General features: G+C 54.6%; 1 protein-coding gene across 3 annotated transcripts in view; it reads left to right on the top strand.

Moving 5' to 3' along the window:
- Positions 1 to 21,393, top strand: part of SBK1 (SH3 domain binding kinase 1) — a 43,270-nt gene extending 21,877 nt beyond the window's left edge. For 2 of the 3 annotated variants that reach the window (XM_060172732.1, XM_060172731.1), the window contains exons 2-4: positions 14,525 to 14,763; positions 16,278 to 16,480; positions 18,097 to 21,393. In XM_060172732.1, coding sequence (XP_060028715.1) covers positions 14,532 to 14,763; positions 16,278 to 16,480; positions 18,097 to 18,900 — 1,239 coding nt within the window. In that variant the 5' untranslated portion in view covers positions 14,525 to 14,531 and the 3' untranslated portion in view covers positions 18,901 to 21,393. The remainder of the gene's footprint in view (positions 1 to 14,524; positions 14,764 to 16,277; positions 16,481 to 18,096) is intronic. The other variant, XM_060172733.1, reaches the window with a different exon arrangement.
- The last annotated feature ends 123 nt before the right edge of the window (positions 21,394 to 21,516 follow it).

Here is a 21,516-nt window from a genome sequence, read left to right as displayed (position 1 = left end):
GCCAGGTGTGTAACTCAGACTCAAGCATTGAAGGAAGCCTTAGTGAAGGGCCAGGCAGTGGTACACAGGGCTAAGCATACATTGTCCAAGGTACAAGGACCTGCTCAAGGATCCAGGTTTGAGCCCTCCCACTGGGGACACTTCACAAGCAGTGAAGGAGGGATGCTTCACAAGTGGTGAAGCAGGTCCTATCTCCCACTCCCCTCTCAGTTTCTCTTTGTCCTATCCAAAGAATAATAATAATAATAAAAGCCTCCAGGAGTAGTGGATTTGTAGTGCCTGGACTGAGCCCCAGGGATAAGCCCAGGATAGAGGTAAAAAAAGAAGAAGGAGGAGGAGGAGGAAGAGGAGGAGGAGGAGGAGGAGGAAGCCTCAGTGTTGTGGTTTTCTCTCCCCCACCTTCTTCCATCTAAAAAAAAAAATAAATGTCCTTAGACTCTGACTCTAATAAATGGGTTTTCTCATTCACTTTGATTGGTGGGCAGGCTGAGGCTGAGACCGGTGACACTGCCAGCTCAGGGCACACAGCACACAGGCGTGGAGTGGAGTTTTGTCCCTGGAGAGCAGGCAGGAAGAGACTGGAGAACATTCTCCTTCTGAACCAGAGGACAGTGCTTGGTGTGGCCTGTATTTGTGTTGAAAAATCTTGGGGAGAGAGAGATCATATCTGGAGGCTCTGTGGGGGCTCCCAGGACCCTGCACCCCAGTGTTGTATGGTGAATGGAGTTATTTTTCAGGGGAATGGGAACTGGGCCTTTGGCAGCCTGTGTGGGATAAGAACCAGTCGATGGTGCAGTCCCTAGATGGGACAGCTGAAGGAGAGGGGTGGGGGAGGACTGGGAGATAGCGCACACTTATTGTAGGCCCTGGATTTGAGCCCCAGGACCATGGGATCAACACAGACAGCATGGGGATGAGGAAATGGTTCCTTGGATGGTGGAAGGTTGCTTTAGTGTCTCTCTTCTCTGTGTGCCCTCTCTCCTCTCTTAGGTTCCCTCTCGGGCGGGGGGGGGGGGAGAAAGGAAGATAGCAAGGAAGAAAGAAAGAATGGAAGAAAGGAAGAAAGAGAGAGAGAAAGAAAGAAAGAGAAAGAAAGATGTCCAGGGAGACAGTCAGACAAGAAAGAAAGAAAGAAAGAAAGGGAAAGAAAGATGTCCAGGGAGACAGACAGGCAACCCTACCTGTTTCCGTCTAGAGATATGGCCCAGAGAGATGTGACCCAATGAGACACACTGAGACAGAAACAACATTCACTTAACATTCAAGGCTGGAGAGATAGCCTGCCTTTGGGGTGTGTAGTGAGGGTCCCTCTAAGGAAGGGTGCTAAGGGGGGCTCCTAGGTGCCCTCACCTTCTTAAGCACAGACTGACCCACTGTGAGAATTGAGGGTAACTAAACTGGTCCACTCCTTACCCTTGGGCTACAGGCTTACAGGGGTGGGAGAGAGGACCTCCCCTCCTCCTCCACATTTCTCTGGCCCTATTCCCTCCTCCCCCGTTGTACCTGCTTCCCCCCCTTTCCTGAGGTTTGTTTGTTTATGAGAGGAAGAGAAGTAGAGCATCCCTCCGGCATATGTGATGGTGGGGCTTGAACTTGGGACCTCACACCTGCAGGTCCATTGCTATAGCCCCCTCACTGCCTCCCGGGCCTCACACCTGCTTCCTTTTATTCTGCAGACCTGACAGAATCCTTCCTGCTGGGTAGAAAGCTTTGTTCCTGTCCTGCCTCCCTTCACTCAGTCCCCAGAGTCATCTGTTGGTACATTCATTCATTTCTTTACCCAGTGTGTGTGCTGAGGATGCTGGTTGTGTGTGCGTTGGGTGGGGAGGGGGGAGCAGGATCCTGCAGCCCTTCACAATCCCTGGCCCCCTTGAACTCGTGCTTATGTAACTTGTTAGGAGAATACATCTATTCCCAGGATAAGTATACCTGGGCAAGAGAGGCAGAGGCAGTGTGAGGAGTCTCTTACTGAGAGGGTGTCAGTCAGAGTGCTGAGGAATCTGAGAGCAGAGGAACAGCAGCCCCCTGACCCCCACCATTGATTGACTGGAGGCCTAGAGCAGGAGGGGGGGGGAGACAGGCCAGAGGGGAGATGTAAGGATGCTGGGAGTCGCTGGGAGCGGAGGGAGGCAGTGGAGCCCGGAGGAACATCACCACTGGTTGGTTTTGATGGGCTGCTGTGTCACAAATAGATTGGGGGGTGGGCCTCGGCAGGAAGTTACTGCAGCTGAAGAGATGACTATTTGGATCAGTGGGAGTGAGTGCTGAGGGTGGTCGGGCACCTCTGATGTTCGCTCCAGGGCTCTGGAGTGTCTTGATGCAGACACAGGCAGGCAGACTCTATCTCCCACACACACACCACCTCATCCCCACTGCTGTGCTCCAGAGGGAACAGAGAGGGTAAGCGAGCTGGTGGCAGCTTTCCACCAAGAGGCAACCCTACCTGCTTCTGTCTGGAGATGTGGCCCAGCAAGACACAATGAGACAGAAACCACATTCACTTACCATTCAGGGCTGGAGAGATAGCCTGCCATGTCTGCCTTGCCAGGGGCACAGTCCGGGCCAGCCCCCAGCATACCATGTGGGGGTGCTACAGCCCTGGGGGGGGGGACTTTATCTCACTATCTCTATCTGGAGAAAGTCAGCCCGAGCAGTGAAATCATACATGTATGAAGTCCTGGCAATGATAAAAGAGAGAAACAAAAAAAGAAGAGCATTTTGTTTGTTTGTTTGTTTGTTTGTTTGTTTAGAAGAAGAGAGAGATTGAGAGCAGAGCGCTGCTCAGCTCTGGCATATGTGGTGCCCAGGGTGAAACTTTGGGCCTCACAGTTTATTGCGGAATTGCTGAACCATCTCCCTGACTACTACAACACATTATTGTAACTGCACTATTTTATTATTCGGTATTGCGCCTAATCAGAGGTCTGGGGTCTTACAACTCATTCCCAGGGATAAGGGGCAGGCTGTGGAGGTAGGGTACAGCTTTTCCATGTGTGGCCTTCCCTCATGTGGGGACCTGAGGACAGTGTTGTTGCAGCTGCTCCTTCCACCTCAGCCCTTACTCCTTAGTTGGTGCTTAGTGCAGGCAGCCTGGGTGCTGTCCACACCCCTGGTGCTGAAGTCCAAGTGGCCAGCAGGAGGCCTGGGGCTGGAAACCAGTGATTAAGAGCAGACTGGCTGTGGGGACAACATAATGGTGATGCAACTGACTTTCATGCCTGAGGCATGACCCTGGAAGAATGGTGCCTGATGTTAAATTCTGATTCTGCCACTTACTGGGTGACCTTGACCCAGTGAGATGACTGTTCCGTGTCTCAGTTTCCCCATCTGTAAATTGGGATGAGTGACCAGGTCAGAGCACTGGATGTTGTGAGGATCAGATGGCAATTTATGTGAGAGCCCTGGAACATGATGGGAGGAGCCCTGCGTGCTCACTATTTTATTCCTGTCGTCATTCTCATCACGGGACATCTAGTCTGTCTCCCTCTCTTTTTCTCTTCACCAGGATTATTGCTGGGACTCACACCTATATGGCTATCCTCCAGGTGGACTCTAATTTTTCCCTTTAGAAGATGGTGAAAGACAGAGTGAGGGGGCTGGGTGGTAGCACACTCAGTTAAGCTCAAGGACCTGCACAAGGATCCAGGTTCGAGCCTCCAGCTCCCCACCTGCAGGGAGGTCGCTTCACAAGCTGTGAAGCAGGTCTATCTTTCTCTTTCTATTTCCCCCTCCCCTCTCAATTTCTCTGTCCTCTTCAGTAAAATGCAAAAAAATGGCCACCAGGAGCAGTAGATTCATAGTGCCGGCCCTGAGCCTCAACAATAACCCTGAAGGCAAAAAAGAGAGAGTGTCAGAGACAGTAAGAGAGACACTACAGCACTGCCCCACTGCCTTGAAGCTTCCCCATGCTGGTGCTCCTATGTGATGGCTGGGGGCTCCCACTTGGGTCCTCATACATGCTCAAGTGTGCACTCTCCTAGGTAAGCTAGCTCCTGTCCCCCACCTCTCTTTAAAAAGACAAGATATATGCTTACTTGTTTACTAGCAGGGACCAGAGTACCACTCAACCCTGAAATCTGAATGCCCTTGGGCATTCAAGATGCTTTTCTGACAAGCTGAGTATCTCCCCAGTCTTGTTCAGCCTCTCTGTTTACAGGGACCAACATCACTGTCAGCTGCTCCCATCCATGCTGTGTTTGGGGCTACCAGAGGGCAGCAGCTTCTAAACCAGTCCTGCCCCAGCTTTCTATGTGACTTTTTTTTGTTTTTTTGCTTTTTTCCTTTGATTTTCTTTCTTTCTTTCTTCCTTTCTTTCTTTCTTTCTTTTTTTACCAGAGCTCTGATCATTTCTGGCTTTTGGTGGTGCAGGGGATTGAACCTGGGACTTTGGAGCCTCAGGCATGAGAATCTCTTTGCATAACCATTATGCTATCTACGCCTGCCCTTTCCTTTGCTTTTATCTTGTGGCACTGGGGCCTAACTCATGCACAGTATTACTGTTCTCAGGCCAACTTGTTCATTCTTTTTGTATAGAGACAGAGAGAGAGCACACAATACCACTCCAGTGCTATGGTGCTTCCATGCAGTGTCAGGGCTTGAACCCAGGGCCTCATGCTTGTTAAGGTATGTGCTCTACTGTGAGAGCTACTTTCCAGCCCCTCTATATGATTCTGAGAAAAACCACTGTTCTCGCCATTGCTCTAGGTATCTGTAAAATGAGCCCTCAAACAGGCCCCTGGGAAATTAGCTCTGTGCCCGCAGGGTCATAGTCAAGAAAGCAAAGATATAAAAAGTCACAACTTCCCAAGCACGGAGAGAATTATTCACCCAGCATTTGTCACACACTGGCTAATTGCTAGGAATAGCAAAATGATTAAAGCATGCAACTTGCTTTCAAGGAGCTCTGTGTCTCTTGTGAGAGAGTTAATCCCCTTCAAGTCCCATTCAGGTGACACCCCCTCCAGGAAGCCACCTTGATCCCTGCTGCCTGTGTCCTCCAGGACAGGCATACCGTTGGCGTCCTGGCTGTGTGGTCAGCTGGGTTCTGTCAGTCTCTCTGGTCTGTAGCCTCCAACTGGTCTGAGGCAGGACTGTGACCTGCTTGCCTCCACCAGCCTTAGCTCCACGGGGGCAGTTGCACAAATGCATCTCAGACTGGCTGAGACCAGGAAGCAAGTGGAATCACTCAAGAGACTAACACCAGGACCCAGGACATCGTATTGACCTGCATCCCAGTGCTCAAAGCCATCCCAAGTGTCTATCCTTCTGCTCTGCTTAGCTCTGTTACTTCTTTCTCAGGCAAAGACTCCCCCATTGGGCCCAGGCCAGAGGCCTCTAACTGCAGCTCAAGGCTCGGGACATATCCTTTGATTGGCAGCTGTGGGAAAAACCCAAGAGCCATGTCTCAGGAGGCCACCTGTGTCACAGGTTCATCTCAGAGCCAATGAGTTGGCGAATGGGCTGTCCCACCCCTTTATTCGGCCAGGCTGGGATCAGCCCTGTCCCTGCAGAACCATGTGGACCAAGAGGGACCATTTTTCAAAGCAAGGAGAAAGTGACTCTGATGGGAAAAATAAAACAGAACACCCCGGCCTCCTTCTAGAAACTCCTGGAAATATATGAGTAAGGCAAAGATCAGGTCAAATCTGGCTGCATGCACAGGCAGGCTTGCAGATGAGGGACCTGGAGGCAGGGGAGGGAAGAACGTGGGATTCAGGGAGCTGGCTCAGCCACACAGATTAGAAGAGAGAAGCACCAACACCTCACAGTACAGATAAGTAGGTGAGAAAGTCAGGGAATGACTCCTTGGCTCCCCCTGTCTCTGAAATTCCACCTCGTGGCTGCTTTTTTTTCACAGAACTTTTTTTTTTTTCTAACATGGTGCCAGAAAATGTTCCAGTGTTTCACGATGCGACTGAGCCTTAGGCAGACTCCCTAGCTTAATATTTATTCAGTGCTTTGAGAGAGAGAGAAAAAGGAAGAGGGAGAGAAAGAGAGAGGCACCACAGTACGGCTCCTCCATGCAGGGAGTTCTCTTGATGCCTTCTGTGATACTGCCATATGTTGTAGAGGTTAGGGCGTATACTGGACCTGTTGAGCCACCTACCAGACCTCCACAGGGACTGGAAGTGATGACACTGACCCAGAGGGCACCCTGGCCTAGGATGACCACCTGCTCAGGGCACCTTCTAGACCAGTGTGTAGTTACCCACACTCTTGGCGTCTACCTGTTCTCAGGTCAACTCTCTAGTCCAGCAGCCCGAGGGAGGGGCTGGGCATGGGCACAGAGAATCTTCGAGTTCCAGAGTGAGAGTAAGAAAGCACGGCTGACATCATGCAGCCCCTCCCCCACAGTCTGTTCCTCGGCTCTGGTGATGTCATACTTTCTGCCACAGCTGTGAGAACCAGCTCATTTGGAGTTGCTGTCAGCCTGGGTTGGCCTTGACCTTCAACAACTTGAAGGACACACACACAATGCAGACAGCTTTGGACCCAAAGCATGACCACCCAGCTCTAGTCAGATCTGCTGGTTCTTAGCTTTTGGGCCAGCTATAGGACCCACCTGGGCCTCAGTTTCCCTGGCTGTGAAATGGAGAATTAACAGCAGTTCCTGCCTCCTGCACTTGTGGTGGTTGTTTTATTTGTTTTCTAGAGCTCTGCTCTGCTCAGCTCTGACTGGTGGTACTGCTGGGGATTGAACAGGATCATAGTGGGGCTGCTCCTCTGTCCAGTCTGGTCACCTGCCCTTGCCTAGAACTGGACCGCCACCAACTGGTTACTGTCTCTGGCCACAGACACACATGGTTTCATAGCTCAGCCCTTTCTCCTGCTTGATAAACATCCCTTGAATTAGGGTCACTTGTGCTGCTATAACAAGTAAGTCCCTCCATCTCAGAAGTCTAACCTAATAGAGTTCACCTTTAAAAAGGGGAGGGGGGAGAGAGAACACACCAGAACATCATTCTGGTACATACAATACTAGGGATTGAACTCAGAACTTCATGCTTAGAAATCCAGTATTTTATCCACTGCACTACCCTGGCTTTCATGATAGAAGCTTCCTCTGGCTCACATACGGTACAGAGCAGGGACTCCCCATCAGCAGCCCCCTCTCTCCACTCCCTTGCAAAAGACCTGGGCTCCTCTTCTACCTGAAAGCCTGGAAACCTCTGCACCAAGCCAGTGTGCAGAGGATAGTAGATAGATTTCAACCATTCATCAAAGCCCCAGCCTAGGGCTAGGGCAGTAGCTCAACTGTAGAGCACATGCCCCCCCTCCACACACACACACGCACACACACACACACACACACACACATCCATGAGGCCCAGGGCTCAACCCTCAGTGGCTCAAGAGGCCCATCCTGCACATCGTTTTGTCCCACCCCAACCCGGAGAAAAGGGTCCCCTGGCTGTGCCTGGGTACAAGGGAGACGGCAGCTCCTCTTCACACTGACTGAAGTCATTAGAGTGGAGGCAAACTTTGTGACATGTAAGTTCTGTCTGAAGAAGTGGGGGTTTTGTGTCTTTCTTTTTGGTCACCCTGGGGCATTACTGCTTCAGGCCAACAGATAGGAGAAAGAGACACAGAGGGAGGAAGGGAGGGGGGGAGAGAGAGAGAGAGAGAGGAAGAGACCACAGCACCGAAGTTTCTTTCAATGCGGTGGGGGCCAGGCTCCAATCTGGGTCACGCACACAGCAAAGCAGCACACTATCCTTCAAGAAGTCATTTTTAGCAGCTGTGGAAATAGCTCAACTGAAGGGTAGGCCAACCAGTGGTGCACCCGGTTAAGCACACATAGTACGAAGTGCAAGGATCCCGGTTCAAGCCCCCGGCTCCCCATTTGCCGGGGGGTTGCTTCACAAGTAGTAAAGCAGGTCTAAAGGTGTCTATCTTTCTCTCTCCCTCGCTACTTCCCCCCTTCTCTCTCAATTTCTCTCTATCCTATCCAATAAAAGAGTTCTGGCATGGATCCCCTGTGGTAACCCTAGAGGCAAAAAAAAATAAAAAAGAGCTCAACTGGTAGATCACTGGGTTTCCTGTTCAATCTCTGGTACTGCATGTGTAGCTTTGGGTGATGCTGTCTTCTCTCTCTCCTCTGTCTCATGTGAAGCTCTCACATGTTTAAAGTAATTTTTATTTATTTACTTATTTATCACCAGAGTACTGCTTAGCTCTGGCTCATGGTGGTGCTGGGAATTGAGCCTGGAACATTGGAGCCTCAAGCATAAGAGTCTCTTTGCGTAACCATTATGCTATCTCCCCTGTCCTAAACAGCTTTAAAGTACTGGGAGCATCTTGCCCACCTCAGTAAGTACATTTTTTTGTATTCTTTTTTTTAGAAATGGAGAGAGAGAGAGAGAGAGAGACCACAGCTGTAGCTTTCTTCAGTGCAATAGGGGAGGGCTTGGACCAGGGCCATGCACAAGGAAAAGCATAGATCTACCCAAGTGAGCTGTTTTGCCATCGCCAGTCAGTAGAGTTTTTGCCTGCTGGCACTTGGCAGCTAGTGGGATGGTGGGCAAAGTGAGCCTGGGTTGGGTTAAACATGGGGTGTGGCCCAACTTAGGCCACCCGCCAACGGGAAACGGGAAGCCTGCCCCCACCACCTCCCCCTCTCCCCCAAGCAGCAGGAAGAGCCACCCACAGGGCCAGCGCTTCTGTGGTCAGAGCCACAGGAAACAGAGACCTCCCTCACCCCTGGGGCACACACTTGAGGTGCAAGAGCTGTGGGGTCCCCTGAGCCGGCACAGGCAGCTGGAGTGTGGACAAGTGAAGCTCCAGCCACTGCCCCCTCTCCCCACACCGTCCATTCTTGGCTGAGGCTCTGCCCTCTCTGGGGCCTGATCCCCCATTTGGGATCTGGCTGAGAGATCCTGACATTTTGACTTGGGAAGATTCTACCATTAAAAGCACCAACACAGGGGCCGGGAAGTAGCACAGTGAGTTAAGTGCACATGGCGAGAAGGGCAAGGACCGTTGTAAGGATCTCGGTTCGAGCCCCCAGCTCCCTACCTTCAGGGGAGGTTGCTTCACAGGCGGTGAAGCAGGTCTGCAGGTGTCTATCTTTCTCTCCCCCTCTCTGTCTACCCCTCCTCTCTGTATTTCTCTCGGTCCTATCCAACAACAACAACAGCAATGACAACAATAGCAATAACTACAGCAACAACAACAACAAGGGCAACAAAATGGGGAAAATGGCCTCCGGGAGCACTGGATTTCAAGTGCAGGCACCAAGCCCCAGTGATAACTCTGGAGACAAAAACAAAAAAACCTATAGTGGGGGCCACAGTGGGACACCCAGTTGGGTACACGTTACCATGTGAAAGGACCCGGGTTCAAGCCCTGGTCCCCACCTGCAAGGGGTCTGCTTCATGAGTGGTAAAGCAAGGCTGCAAGTCTCTCTCTCCCTTTATATCTCCCCTTCTCTCCATTTCTCTCTGTCTCTGCTTAAAAAAAAACACTAACTTTGATGACTCGACCCAGGAGGTTGTACATCCGGTGGGGTACATCAGTGTGGGGCCTCAGGCTCCATTCCTGGTAGTGCATGTGCCAGAGTGATACCATCTCTCTCTCCCTCTCCCTTTCCCTCTCCCTCCCTCTCTCCCTCCGTCCCACCTCTACCTTGTATTAACAAATAAAATCTTGTTCAGAACAAAATAGCACCAGGAGACAGCTCACCCGGTAGAGCACAGACTTTGCCAGATGTGAGAACCTGGGTTTGAGCCCCTAGACAGCACATAGGAGTACCATGCCCAAGGGTTATTTTCCCAAGCAGTGAAGCATTGCCGTGGTTTCTCTCCTCTCTACCTCTTTCTGCTTCTCTCTCTTCCTCTGTGTCTCAATGTCTAGCTAACACAAAGCAGTCTGCCAGGAGTGGTGGAGAGTGTGGGTGCAGCGTTCCAGCAGTAACTCTGGTGGCAAAAAAAAAAAAAAAAAAAAACACCAACTTGGAAGCTAGTCCCAGACTAGCTTGGCCCCTTGTGCTCCCCACTAATGTGGAGATAACAGTGCCCACCTCACAGGGTCAGGGCTAGGTTGGCTGCTGCTACTCTTTTTGTTGTGTCCTGGATCTTTACGGCCCTGGAAGCTGAGGCCCAGAGAAGTAAGTGGACTTGCTCAAGGTCACCCAGCCCCGCTGCGCTGCCTGTCAGGATCAAGGCCAAGGCCGAGCCCATGAGCCCTGAAGCCCAAGCAGCTCCCAGCTCCTCACTGCACCTCTGTCACGTGCACTGTAACTGGGTCAGAGACAGCGAGCACCTGGGGGGGGATGATGCAGCTGAGCAGTGAGTTCCTCGGCTCCCTGACACCTTACAGAGAACACTTGGGGAAGGAGGAGGTGGGGGGAACAGTGGACACCCCCCAAATAGAGCCCTAAGAAGCAAAGGGAGGGAGGAGGCAGAGTTGGACAGACCCAGCCTCTGCGGCTCTCTGTCAGTGGGGATAGTTGAGGACTCCTGTGAAATCACCCCAAGACACACACACCCCCAAAGGGCTGGAAAGAGACAGACAGATCCTGGGGTTCAGCACCCAGAGCCACAGGGAAGGCTTCCTGGAGGAGTGGGCTGGAGGAGACATGGGAGATCAGGGTGGAGGAGGGGACAGGAGGGCAGTGTTGTCTGGGGGGTTAGTGCAGGGCGTGACCAGAACATAGGAGGAGGGGGTGACAAACATGAGGACTGTGCCTCTGACCCAAGCTGTGTCTCCCCAGGAATCTTTGAGGCCAAGAACAGAGATGAACCAGGGCCCTGGGGGATGGAGAAGAGGGGAACTTCTGACCTCTTGTAGTGACCTGTCTGTCAGGCTCTGGGATGGGGAGGGGAATGGCAGGTGGGTTCCTGCGTGTTCACACAGCTGCTCACCTGAGCCACCCTGAGGGGAAAGTAGGTCAGCAGAGCAGGGGAGAGAAGGCAAAGAGAACCCTCAGAGACAGCCTCACGCTCACCAACTGCCCTTCATGGGCCCCCAGCACCCAGACAGTAGAGAGGGGTGCCTGGAGAGGTGGCCCTCCCATCCTGATGTCCCAGCTAGTGGGCTAGTGGCTGTGACAGGAGGGGTCAGGAAGGCACAGAATGGCAGGGGGGAGACAGCAGGAGGGGAACAGGCCAATGTCTTCAGGGCCCCACTCTTCCCTGGGGTCTGTGACATGGGCTGGGCCCAGTCTGGGTGCTGGGCGGCATCTCCCAAGGGACTCCAGGCACACGGTCAGGCCAGGCGCCAGGAGGGGGAGGCGGGGGTTCCAGCAGAGCCAGCTCCTTCATGAATGGAAGGGCCTCAGGAAGCAGAGGGGGAGGGCTCCCGCTACCAGCCAGGCGGGCGGACGCACAGATGGAGCTCCGTTTGGGGCTGGGTGGGAGGCCAGGAAGCTCCCTCCTGATGTTCCTCCTCTCTGTGTGAAGTAGGAGGCTGGGTCGTGCGTGACAGGCGAGGGGTGGCGGGCTCGGCTGGGAAGTGGGGGGACTGGCACCCAGCCTCTAGTTGGCTCAGCAAGGGCAGGTGTGGGGCCTGCTTATGAGATGGGTTTGGGTCCCCCCCCCCCAACTGCGTGCTGGCCCTAGCCCCACAGGCTGATTCACATGCACAGGGAGAAGGAAGCAGCCTAGCACTGAATATGCTGGAGTGATGTTCTGGTGTCTGTCTCTCTCTCTCTTTGCCTCTTTTCCCCTTCCTCCCTCCCTCCCTCCCTCCTTCCCTCCCTCCTTCTCACTGGTTAATAAATAAATGAATCTTTAAAACAGAGAGAGTTGAAGAGACAGCATAATAGTGATGCTCTCTTTCATGTCGGAGGCACCAAAGGCCCCAGGTTCAATCTCCAGCACCAATGTTAAGTCAGAGCTGAGCAGTACTCTGGTAAAAGCAAAAATACAAAACACCACATTGATCTGAGAAGAGGCACAGTGGCTAGAGAGCTGGACTGATAAGCTTGAGGTCCTGAGTTTTACCCCTGGTGTTACCAGTGTCAGAGCCCTGTTCTGGTTCTTTCATGAATCAGGCACTCAGTTAAAAATACAATTTGGGGTAGTGGGGCGGTGGCATAGCAGGTTAAGTGCAAGTGGCACAAAGCACAAGGACCAGCATAAGGATCCCGGTTCGAGCCCCTGGCTCCCCACCTGCAGGGGAGTCGCTTCACAGGCAGTGAAGCAGGTCTGCAGGTATCTTTCTCTCCCCTTCTCTGTCTTCCCCTCATCTCTCCATTTCTCTTTGTCCTATCCAACAACAACAACATCAATAACCACAACAAGGGCAGCAAAAGGGAAAATAAATAAATATTAAGAAAATTAAAAATATATATATATATATATAATTTGGTGGGAGTCGGGCGGTAGCGCAGTGGGTTAAGCACAGGTGGCACAAAGCGCAAGGACCGCCTTAAGGATCCCGGTTCGAGCCCCCGGCTCCCCACCTGCAGGGGAGTCGCTTCACAGGCAGTGAAGCAGGTCTGCAGGTATCTTTCTCTCCCCTTCTCTGTCTTCCCCTCATCTCTCCATTTCTCTTTGTCCTATCCAACAACAACAACATCAATAACCACAACAAGGGCAGCAAAAGGGAAAATAAATAAATATTAAGAAAATTTAAAAAATATATATATATATAATTTGGTGGGAGTCGGGCGGTAGCGCAGTGGGTTAAGCACAGGTGGCACAAAGCGCAAGGACCGCCTTAAGGATCCTGGTTCGAGCCCCCGGCTCCCCACCTGCAGGGGAGTCGCTTCACAGGCAGTGAAGCAGGTCTGCAGGTGTCTATCTTTCTCTCCCCCTCTCTGTCTTCCCCTCCTCTCTCCATTTCTCTCTGTCCTATCCGACAACAACAACATCAATAACTACAACAATAAAACAACAAGGACAAAAAAGGTAATAAATAAATATTAATATATATATATATATATAATTTGGGGGTCGGGCAGTAGCACAGCAGGTTAAGCGCACGTAGCTCAAAGCACAAGAACAGGTGGAAGGATCCCGGTTCGAGCCCCTGGCTCCCCACCTGCAGGGGAGTCGCTTCACAGGCGGTGAAGCAGGTCTGCAGGTGTCTATCTTTCTCTCCCCCTCTGTGTCTTCCCCTCCACTCCCCATTTCTCTCTGTCCTATCCAACAATGAAGACATCAACAATAACAATAATAACCACAACAAGACTACAACAACAAGGGCAACAAAAGGGGGGAAAAATGGCCTCCAGGAGCAGTGGCTTCATGGTGCAGACACTGAGCCCCAGCAATAACCCTGGAGGCAAAAAAAAAAGGAAGTGGCCGGGGAGGTGGCACAGTGGTAGGGCACAAGATTGCAGACATGAGGCACCACATGGCCTAGAGTGCTACTCTACTTCTCACTTTCTCATTTGTGCTAAGTAAGGGTTTTTTTGTTTTTAAGATGCAGATGAAGAGGGCTGGGGAGCAATATAAAGGCTATGCCAAAGACTTCAGAGACGGGGTAGACAGCATAATAGTTATATAAAAACTCTCATGCCTGAGGCTTCAAAGTTTCAGGTTCAACCCCCCCACACACACACCACCATAAGCCAAAGCTAAACAGTGTTCTGATAAAAAAATAATAATAATAATTAAAAAAAAAAAAAAAAAAGACGTTCATGTCTGAGGCTCCGAAGTTCTAGGTTCAGTCCCCGGCACCAGCATAAGCCAGAGCTGAGCAGTGGTCTGGTATCATTATCATCATCATCATCATCATATTACAGAAGAAGAAACTGAGATAGAGAGATGAAGTAAGTTGTCCAAGGCCATTCAACCGACAAGCAACACAGCGGGGATTCAAATCCAGGCCTCTGGGTCCACATGGGCTTCCAGTGTCAGGAGTCGAAGGCAGGGGCAGGACTAAAGGCAGGAGGGCGTGAGGTGACATCTGAGAGGCTGCCCCATCCCCCCACACACAACTAGACAGAACCCTGGATTCTCCCCGCCAAAGCTCTGTGCCCCCCAACGCCATCGGTAACCCGGTGCAGGAGTCCATCCAGGAGGCCACCCCGGCTGTGGGGAGTGGGGGTGGGGCTGTGAATGTGAGTGGGGGTGGCAGTGTGGCCAGATGGGCAGAGTTCTGCAGGGGAGGGGGTGTTTGTGGGGCTGTGGTGTGTGAGACTGTACCTCCCCCTTGTCTTGTGGCTGCCTTGTTTATGTGCTCACTGTGCTTATTGTCCTCTTGTCTCCAGGGGGAGACTGTCCTTTGTTCAGAGCTCTGTCCCCAGGGCTCGGATCAGCACCTGGCAAGCAGGTGCAGGCCCCAGTGTCCATGTCAGCTTGGGGCACAGCGTGTCTCTGTGTGACATCAACACACGTGCCCTGCCTGACACTGTGAGTGACAGCATGAGGCAGGCTGGGGACCCTGAGGGTTCACCTCCAAACTTCGGGGTACGAGACTAGCAGAGAGGGTGATCGCCCCCCAGTGGTCATCTTGGGAATGGTCACCAGGTCCAGCCCCTGGAATCCTCTGGATTGGGGAGGAAATGGGTGAAGCAGGGGGCCCCTGGCCGGATGACACACTCAGTGGCACTCCCCACTCCCCCCACACACAACAGGGAGAAGATGAGCGTGGGCTGCCCAGAGCCAGAGCCGCCCCGCTCCCTGCCCTGCTGCGGGCCCGGGCCCGGGCCAGCCCCTGGGATGGGTGCAGGCGTGCCCCTCCTCACCGAGGACATGCAGGCGCTCACCTTGCGCACGGTGGCCGCCAGTGACGTCACCAAGCACTACGAGCTGGTCCGGGAGCTGGGCAAGGGCACCTATGGGAAGGTCGACCTGGTGGCCTATAAGGGCACAGGTGAGTCTCTGCAGAGGGCAGGGGACATCAGCCAGACAGAGGGTGCCCACAGCCAAGGGGATCTCTGGGGACATCATAGCTGACAGTGGCACTGTGGGTGAAGGTGGATCAATGTCACTGTGGTAGTAGCTGACCCCAGGGACCAAAGGTGGCTCCTTAGAAAGAGGGTGTCAGGCATCAGGAGGTTGGGAGGGCTCCAAGAGGCCACTGGGGCCACCCCATCTCTCAGATTCAACCACTCAGTCAAGGTCACAGTCTGCAGAGGACTCGAGCTGCAGGAGACCCCAGGGCAGCTTCAAGGCTTCTTTCTTTCTTTATTTTGCCACCAGGGTTATCGCTGGAGCTCAGTGCCTGCACTATGAATCCACCACCCCCAGCCGCCATTATTCCTTTCTTTCCCCCCTTCCTATTTTATTTGATAAAACAGAGAGAAATTGAGAGGGTGGGGGGAGATAGGGAGGGAGGGAGGATCAGAGCTACCTGCAGTACTTGCTTCACACTTGTGAAGTGTCCCCTTTGCAGGTGGGGAGCAGGGGCTCGAACCCAGCATGGTAATACGTGTGTTCAGTCAGGTGCGCCACCACCAGGCCCCAAGGCTTCTTGCCTAAGCCTGGGCTCCACACCCTCCCCACTCAGAGGAGCAGGAGACATGGGGTCATCTGGGTTTAGCCTGCCCGCTGTGTGTCTGCCCTTGGGCACGTGACAACTTCTCCACGGAGAGACTGCCTTCTCTAGAAAACAGAAGTGCCCGTGCCCACCTCACACAGTGAGGAGCTGCACTCCTGACCCGACTGCTCTGCAGGGGCTGTCACATGCTCAGTCTGGATCATGCACCCTGGAGGGGTGCCACTCCTCCTTCCCTCCCTCCCTTGCTTCTTTCCTTTAAGAAGCATTTGTTGAGGGAGCTGGAAAGAGGCAAACAGATTTTCATGCCCGTGGCTCCAGAGTCCCAGGTTCAATCTCCTGCCCGAGCCACCATAAATCAGAGCTGAGCAGAGCTCTGATGTCAAAAAAAAAAAAAAAAAAAAAATCTGGTGAGCACCCACTATGTGCCACCCTCTGGTTCTCAAACCATGGGGAGCTGCATTCTAGTTGGGGAGACAGACAAAAATAATGAGGAGCCGGGCAGTGGCACACTTGGTGCAGTGCCAGTATTACCATTCGAGAGGATCCAGGTTCAAGCCCTGGGTCCCCACCTGCAGGGCGGAAGCTTCAGCATCTGCAAAGCGGTGCTACAGATGTTTCTCTGTCTCTTTCAGAAGAAAAGGTATAAAGAGGCTTCTGGGAATGATGGCGTTGGTGGGCAGGCACGGAGCTCCAGGGATAACCCTGGTGGCAAAAACAAATCAACAGAGTACAGTGCCAGGGAGGGAGGGAGGGAGACGGGAAGCTGTCCCTTGTACTCTCTAGCTGTCAGAGGACAGCCACACGCCCCCTCCTCCTCCTCCCTTGGGCTGTGTATGTGTTTGAGGAGTGGGGGTCTCTTCACTGTCACAATTGCCCCCCTGCCCCAGGCACAAAAATGGCACTGAAGTTCGTGAACAAGAGCAAGACCAAGCTGAAGAACTTCCTGCGGGAGGTAAGCATCACCAACAGCCTCTCGTCCAGCCCCTTCATCATCAAGGTTTTTGACGTGGTCTTTGAGACAGAAGACTGCTACGTCTTTGCCCAGGAGTATGCGCCTGCAGGGGACCTGTTTGACATCATCCCTCCTCAGGTACCTGGGGTGCTGGTCCCCTGAGGTGTGGAGGGGGGAGTCAGGTGCCTCAGTCACCCATGCTTACTGAGCACCTACTGTGTGCCACCCCAGTTCGGAGCGCAAGGGCTTCACAGTGGACAGGACTAATCTGTTCAGGGCCTGAGGGGGTGGGGGCCAGGGCCCATTGGATCCAGGCAGTTGGGTGAAGCTCAGGGTGCCTTCCTGCAGCTGTATGGGAATCCCCAGAGGGGTCATGGGGGAGGGAGCTTCCAAGAGTTGTCCAGATTCTAGGCCTTAGTCCCTACCTGCATGGGGTGGGGGGCTTCATGAGCAGTGCTGTGGGTCTGCAGGTGCTTCTCTTTCTCCCGTTGTCTCCCTCTCACCTGTCAATTTCTATCAAATAAATGAAAAGGCGCAGGAAGGGGCCAGGCAGTGGCCCACCTGCTTAAGCGCACACACGACATTGAACAGGACCCCAGTTTAAGCCCCTGATCCCCACCTGTATGGGGAAAGCTTCATGAGTGGTGAAGCAGGACTCTCTCTATCTCTCCCCTAATCTTCCCATCCCCTCTCAACTTCTCTCTGTCCTGTCAAATAAAATAGGGGGTTAAAAATTGGAAAAAAAAAAAAAAAAAAAAGCCGCTGGGAATGGATTCATAGTGCCGGCACCCAGTGATAATCCTGGAGGCAATGACAAATTAATTAATTTTAAAAAGAAAGAAAAGCAAGGGGTCAGGTGGTGGACCACCTGGCTGAGTGCATGTTACACTGCACAAGGATCTAGGTTCAAGCCCCTGATCCCCACTTGCAGCAGGGGAAGAAGCTTCACTAGTGGTGAAGCAGGTCTGCAGGTGTCTCTCCCCGCTTCTTTCTCCCCCAGAACACTGCTCAGCTTTGGCTTATGGTGGTGGTGGGGATTGAACCTGGGACTTAAGAGCCTCAGGCATGAGTCTTTTTGCATAACCATTATGCTACCCCCACTCTCTTTTTTCCAGTTTTGTTCACTGATATATCATCAGAATTATGCTGAGTACATAGTAGTTACCCACTAAAGGTTTGGGTTTTTATTTATTTATTTATTTGTCTATTTATTTTGCCTCCAGGGTTATCGCTGGGGCTCGGTGCCTGCACTACGAATCCACTGCTCCTGGAGGCCATTTCCCCCCTTTTTGTTTCCTTTGTTGTTTATCGTTGTTGTTATTGTTGTTGGATAGGACAGAGAGAAATGGAGAGAGGAGAAGACAGAGGGGAGGGAGAGAAAGACAGACAGACACCTGCAGACCTGCTTCACCGCCTGTGAAGCGACCCCCGCTGCAGGTGGGGAGCCGGGGGCTCGAACCCGGATCCTTACGCGGGTCCTTGTGCTTTGCGCCACGTGCGCTTAACCCGCTGGCTGTGCCACCGCCCAGCCCCCTTCTCTCCCTCTCTATTTGCCCCTGCCCTCTCAATTTCTCTGTCTCTATCCAATAAATAAGAAAAAAAGCACAGGAGCCAGAGCTGACAGGTGGCTGTCTGGCCAGGTGCCAGGACGAGGGGGTCCCATGCATGGCGGGGGGCGCCCGGTCGGGGTGCGGGGTGCGGGGTGGCGGGTGCAGACCGGCCCCCTGAGCGCCCCCCGCCCGCGGCCCCCGCAGGTGGGGCTCCCCGAAGACACGGTGAAGCGCTGCGTGCAGCAGCTGGGGCTGGCGCTGGACTTCATGCACGGGCGGCAGCTGGTGCACCGCGACATCAAGCCCGAGAACGTGCTGCTGTTCGACCGCGAGTGCCGGCGCGTGAAGCTGGCGGACTTCGGCATGACGCGCCGCGTGGGCTGCCGCGTGAAGCGCGTGAGCGGCACCATCCCCTACACGGCGCCCGAGGTGTGCCAGGCCGGCCGCGCCGACGGGCTGGCGGTGGACACGGGCGTGGACGTGTGGGCCTTCGGCGTGCTCATCTTCTGCGTGCTCACCGGCAACTTCCCGTGGGAGGCGGCCTCGGGCGCCGACGCCTTCTTCGAGGAGTTCGTGCGCTGGCAGCGCGGCCGCCTGGCGGGGCTGCCATCGCAGTGGCGCCGCTTCACCGAGCCCGCGCTGCGCATGTTCCAGCGTCTGCTGGCGCTGGAGCCCGAGCGGCGGGGCCCCGCCAAGGAGGTCTTCCGCTTCCTCAAGCACGAGCTCACGTCGGAGCTGCGCCGGCGGCCCTCGCAGCGCGCCCGCAAGGTCCCCGCCGCCGGGGAGCGCTCGCCGCCCGGGCCGCTGCGCCTCGACGCGCCTGCGCCGCTCAAGCGCACGGTGCTGACCGAGGCCGGGCCGCGACCCGCCGCCCCTTCCGAGCCGCTGCCGCTGCCGCTGCCCGAGCCCGGCCTGGCGCCCCCCGCGCCCCCCGGCAGGACGGACGGCCGCGCCGACAAGGGCAAAGGCCAGGTGGTGCTGGCCACGGCCATCGAGATCTGCGTCTGAGCCGCTGCCCCCGGGCGCCTGCAGGCAGCCGAGCCCCCCGCCCCCCGCCACGTGGGGGGAGCCGGGCAGAACCCCCACCCCGGGGCGGCAGAGGGAGGGAGCCTCTGAGCCCGGGTGCGGAGCCCCGCGAAGCCCCGCAGACCGGAGGGTTCAGAGCCCCCCCCACCCCACTCCCCACCCTACACGCCAGAAGGGAGCTTGCAGGTGCACTGTGCTCCCCGACACCCCCGGGACCCCACAGCTACTCCAGACCCTTTGCACCCCTTGGCCGTCCACCCCACCCCCAGATCCTGTCCCCCCCGGGCACAGAAATGGACTAAAGCGTGTGTTGGGGGTGGGGTGGCGTGCATAAAAGGGGTGCAAGGCCTGGGCACCGGCTGGGAGGCAGGCCGAGGGGTGCGGCTTTCCTGGGAGACCCGAGAGGAGACACCCAGCCACCCCCGCAAAAATGGAGCGCCTGTCTGGATGCTGTAGGCGCACCCATGCGCAGGCCCCCAGAATCAGTGACCCCCCCCCCCACGCGCCTCCATAGAGGAGGGTCCCTCCCCTTCGCTGGGTGGCCGAAAGGGGCCCTCCTCCTCCCGTCAGCGAGTGCAGAGCCCAGACCCCTCCTGCCCCTGGGAACCTCTCTCTCCGGCTAACCCAGGCCCAGCACACAAATAATATTTATTTGTTCATGAACGTGAGAGGGAGAGCAAAGCAGAGTCTCCCTCAGGGGCTCGAACTCAGGACTCCATGCTCTTGAGTCCAGTGCCCCAGCGGCTGCACACCACCTGCAGGGCCGCCATCATCAATCTTTTCAAAAGAGATGGATTTTTCTTCAGCACCTTCTGGCAGGCTGCGAGGTGGTTAATGCCAGAACCTTCTCCCGGGTTTCTGCTGGAGGGGAGGGGGGAGCAGGGAGAGTGTCAAGTTGCGGGCTGATTCCCCACCCCCTACCCCTCGGGTCTCCCCAGTTTCTGGTGCTGGGGCAGGGTGCTGTGGGTGAGGGGACCCAGGGGCGGTGAGTGTGTGATGGCTGACTGGATCCAGATGCCTCAGTAGCTGCCCCCCAGATTCTCTCTAAGCAGCAGCGACGGTGCCCCCCCCCCCTTGGGTCTGTGTTTCTCACAGCCCTCAGGGAATCCGGCGAAGAGGTACCTGCAGCTTGGTGCGGGCCCTGGGCAGTGGGGCAAGGAGAGAAAGCCCGCCTCACCCAGCCCTCCTGGGCACCCCCTTCCTGAGGCCTGGGACCCCGCAATAACCTCAACATGGGTGAGGCTGCCCCCTCCACCTGGTGGGGCCCCTATCCATGGTCCTGGGCCACACCTGCCCACCTGACCCTCCTAGGGTTCCAGCACACTGCGGGGGGCGCTCCATGATGGGCCAGGTGGAGCCCTGACCCCCTCCTTACCTGGAGCCCCCACCTCCCCTACTCACCCCTCTTTCCCACCGCGCAAAAGGGCTATAGGTCCCCTCTGCCCTGCCCGGGTCCAGTTTACAAACAGTGTGCGGTTGCCCCCCCTTCAGGGGTCTGGCGCCCTCAAGACGCCCCCCAACCCTGAGGGCATTGGGGCCCTTTACACGCCAGGTAAGTAGCAAACTCCTCCTTCCACCAAGGGCTGAGAAGGCCCCCCCACCCGGAGCCTCCCAGCTGCCGCCACTCCTGCCTTAGGCCTCTTGATACCCTGTCTCCTGCAATAACAAGGAAACGAGATTCCAGTAGACACGTCCCTCGCTGTGCTCTCTTTCTCTCTCTCTCTCTCTCTGTTAAGGCCCTGTTTGGGGAGCCTTCTCCCCTGCTGTTGTCGTAGTAGTTAGGACGTTAGAGTTGGCAAGTGGCCCAGCCCCTCTGTACCGAGATAGATGCAGAGGGGACAGCGACTGGGGGCACTGACTGCTTCTGGCTGCCTCTGTTTTTTGGCTTGGGATCCTTTGCCCTTTAGGTGAGGTGTTGGTCGCAGATGTTTACCTCATTTTATGTCACTGTCAAAGAAACAACAGATTAATAGCAAAAAAAAAAAATTAATAATGCTGTAGACAAGACGACTTAGAATACAAAGAAAAAAAAGACCCCCCCCACAAAAAATGCCCCCTTGCAATTCTGTGAAGCTGTATGTGTGTGGTGAGTGTGTGTGTCCCCCACCTGGGCAGGCCAGACCACCCCCAACTTTTGTCCCTGTCCTCCCCCTGTCCTCGGTGCTTCCCAGATACCCCTGTGAGCTGGCCTGTGGGGCATGGGGAGCCCCCCACCCAGGTGGGAGACAAGGCCAAGGTGATCGAGCTTGGGTCTCTTCCCACCCATTAAGCAGAACCACAAGGTCACTGCGTTCCCTCTGTGGCCAGTGGGACAGGCGGGGGTGGGGGTCCCCAGCCCCATTTGTGTCTTGCCCCTCCTCCCCCCAATGTTTGTAAATACTTTGGCACCCTTTGGCCCTGAAAAGGTTTTTAAATGTGTTATTTACTTCTCAAATCCTGACAATTGCTATAAAATAAACAAAAGTTGAGAAAAAATCCCCACCGTGTGGTCTTGACTCTGAGATACAGTGTGAGAGGGGAGAAGGCGCACGAGGACTCCAGAAGCTGAAAGCCTGTTCCCAGAGCAACAGAAGAGGCTGCTTCATCCACTTGTCACTC

The sequence above is a fragment of the Erinaceus europaeus genome, chromosome 15 (assembly GCF_950295315.1).
Source record: "Erinaceus europaeus chromosome 15, mEriEur2.1, whole genome shotgun sequence".
Classification (NCBI taxonomy): Eukaryota; Metazoa; Chordata; class Mammalia; order Eulipotyphla; family Erinaceidae; genus Erinaceus; species Erinaceus europaeus.
Note: the sequence above shows the minus strand (reverse complement) of the source record. Positions and strands in the feature narration are given on the sequence as shown.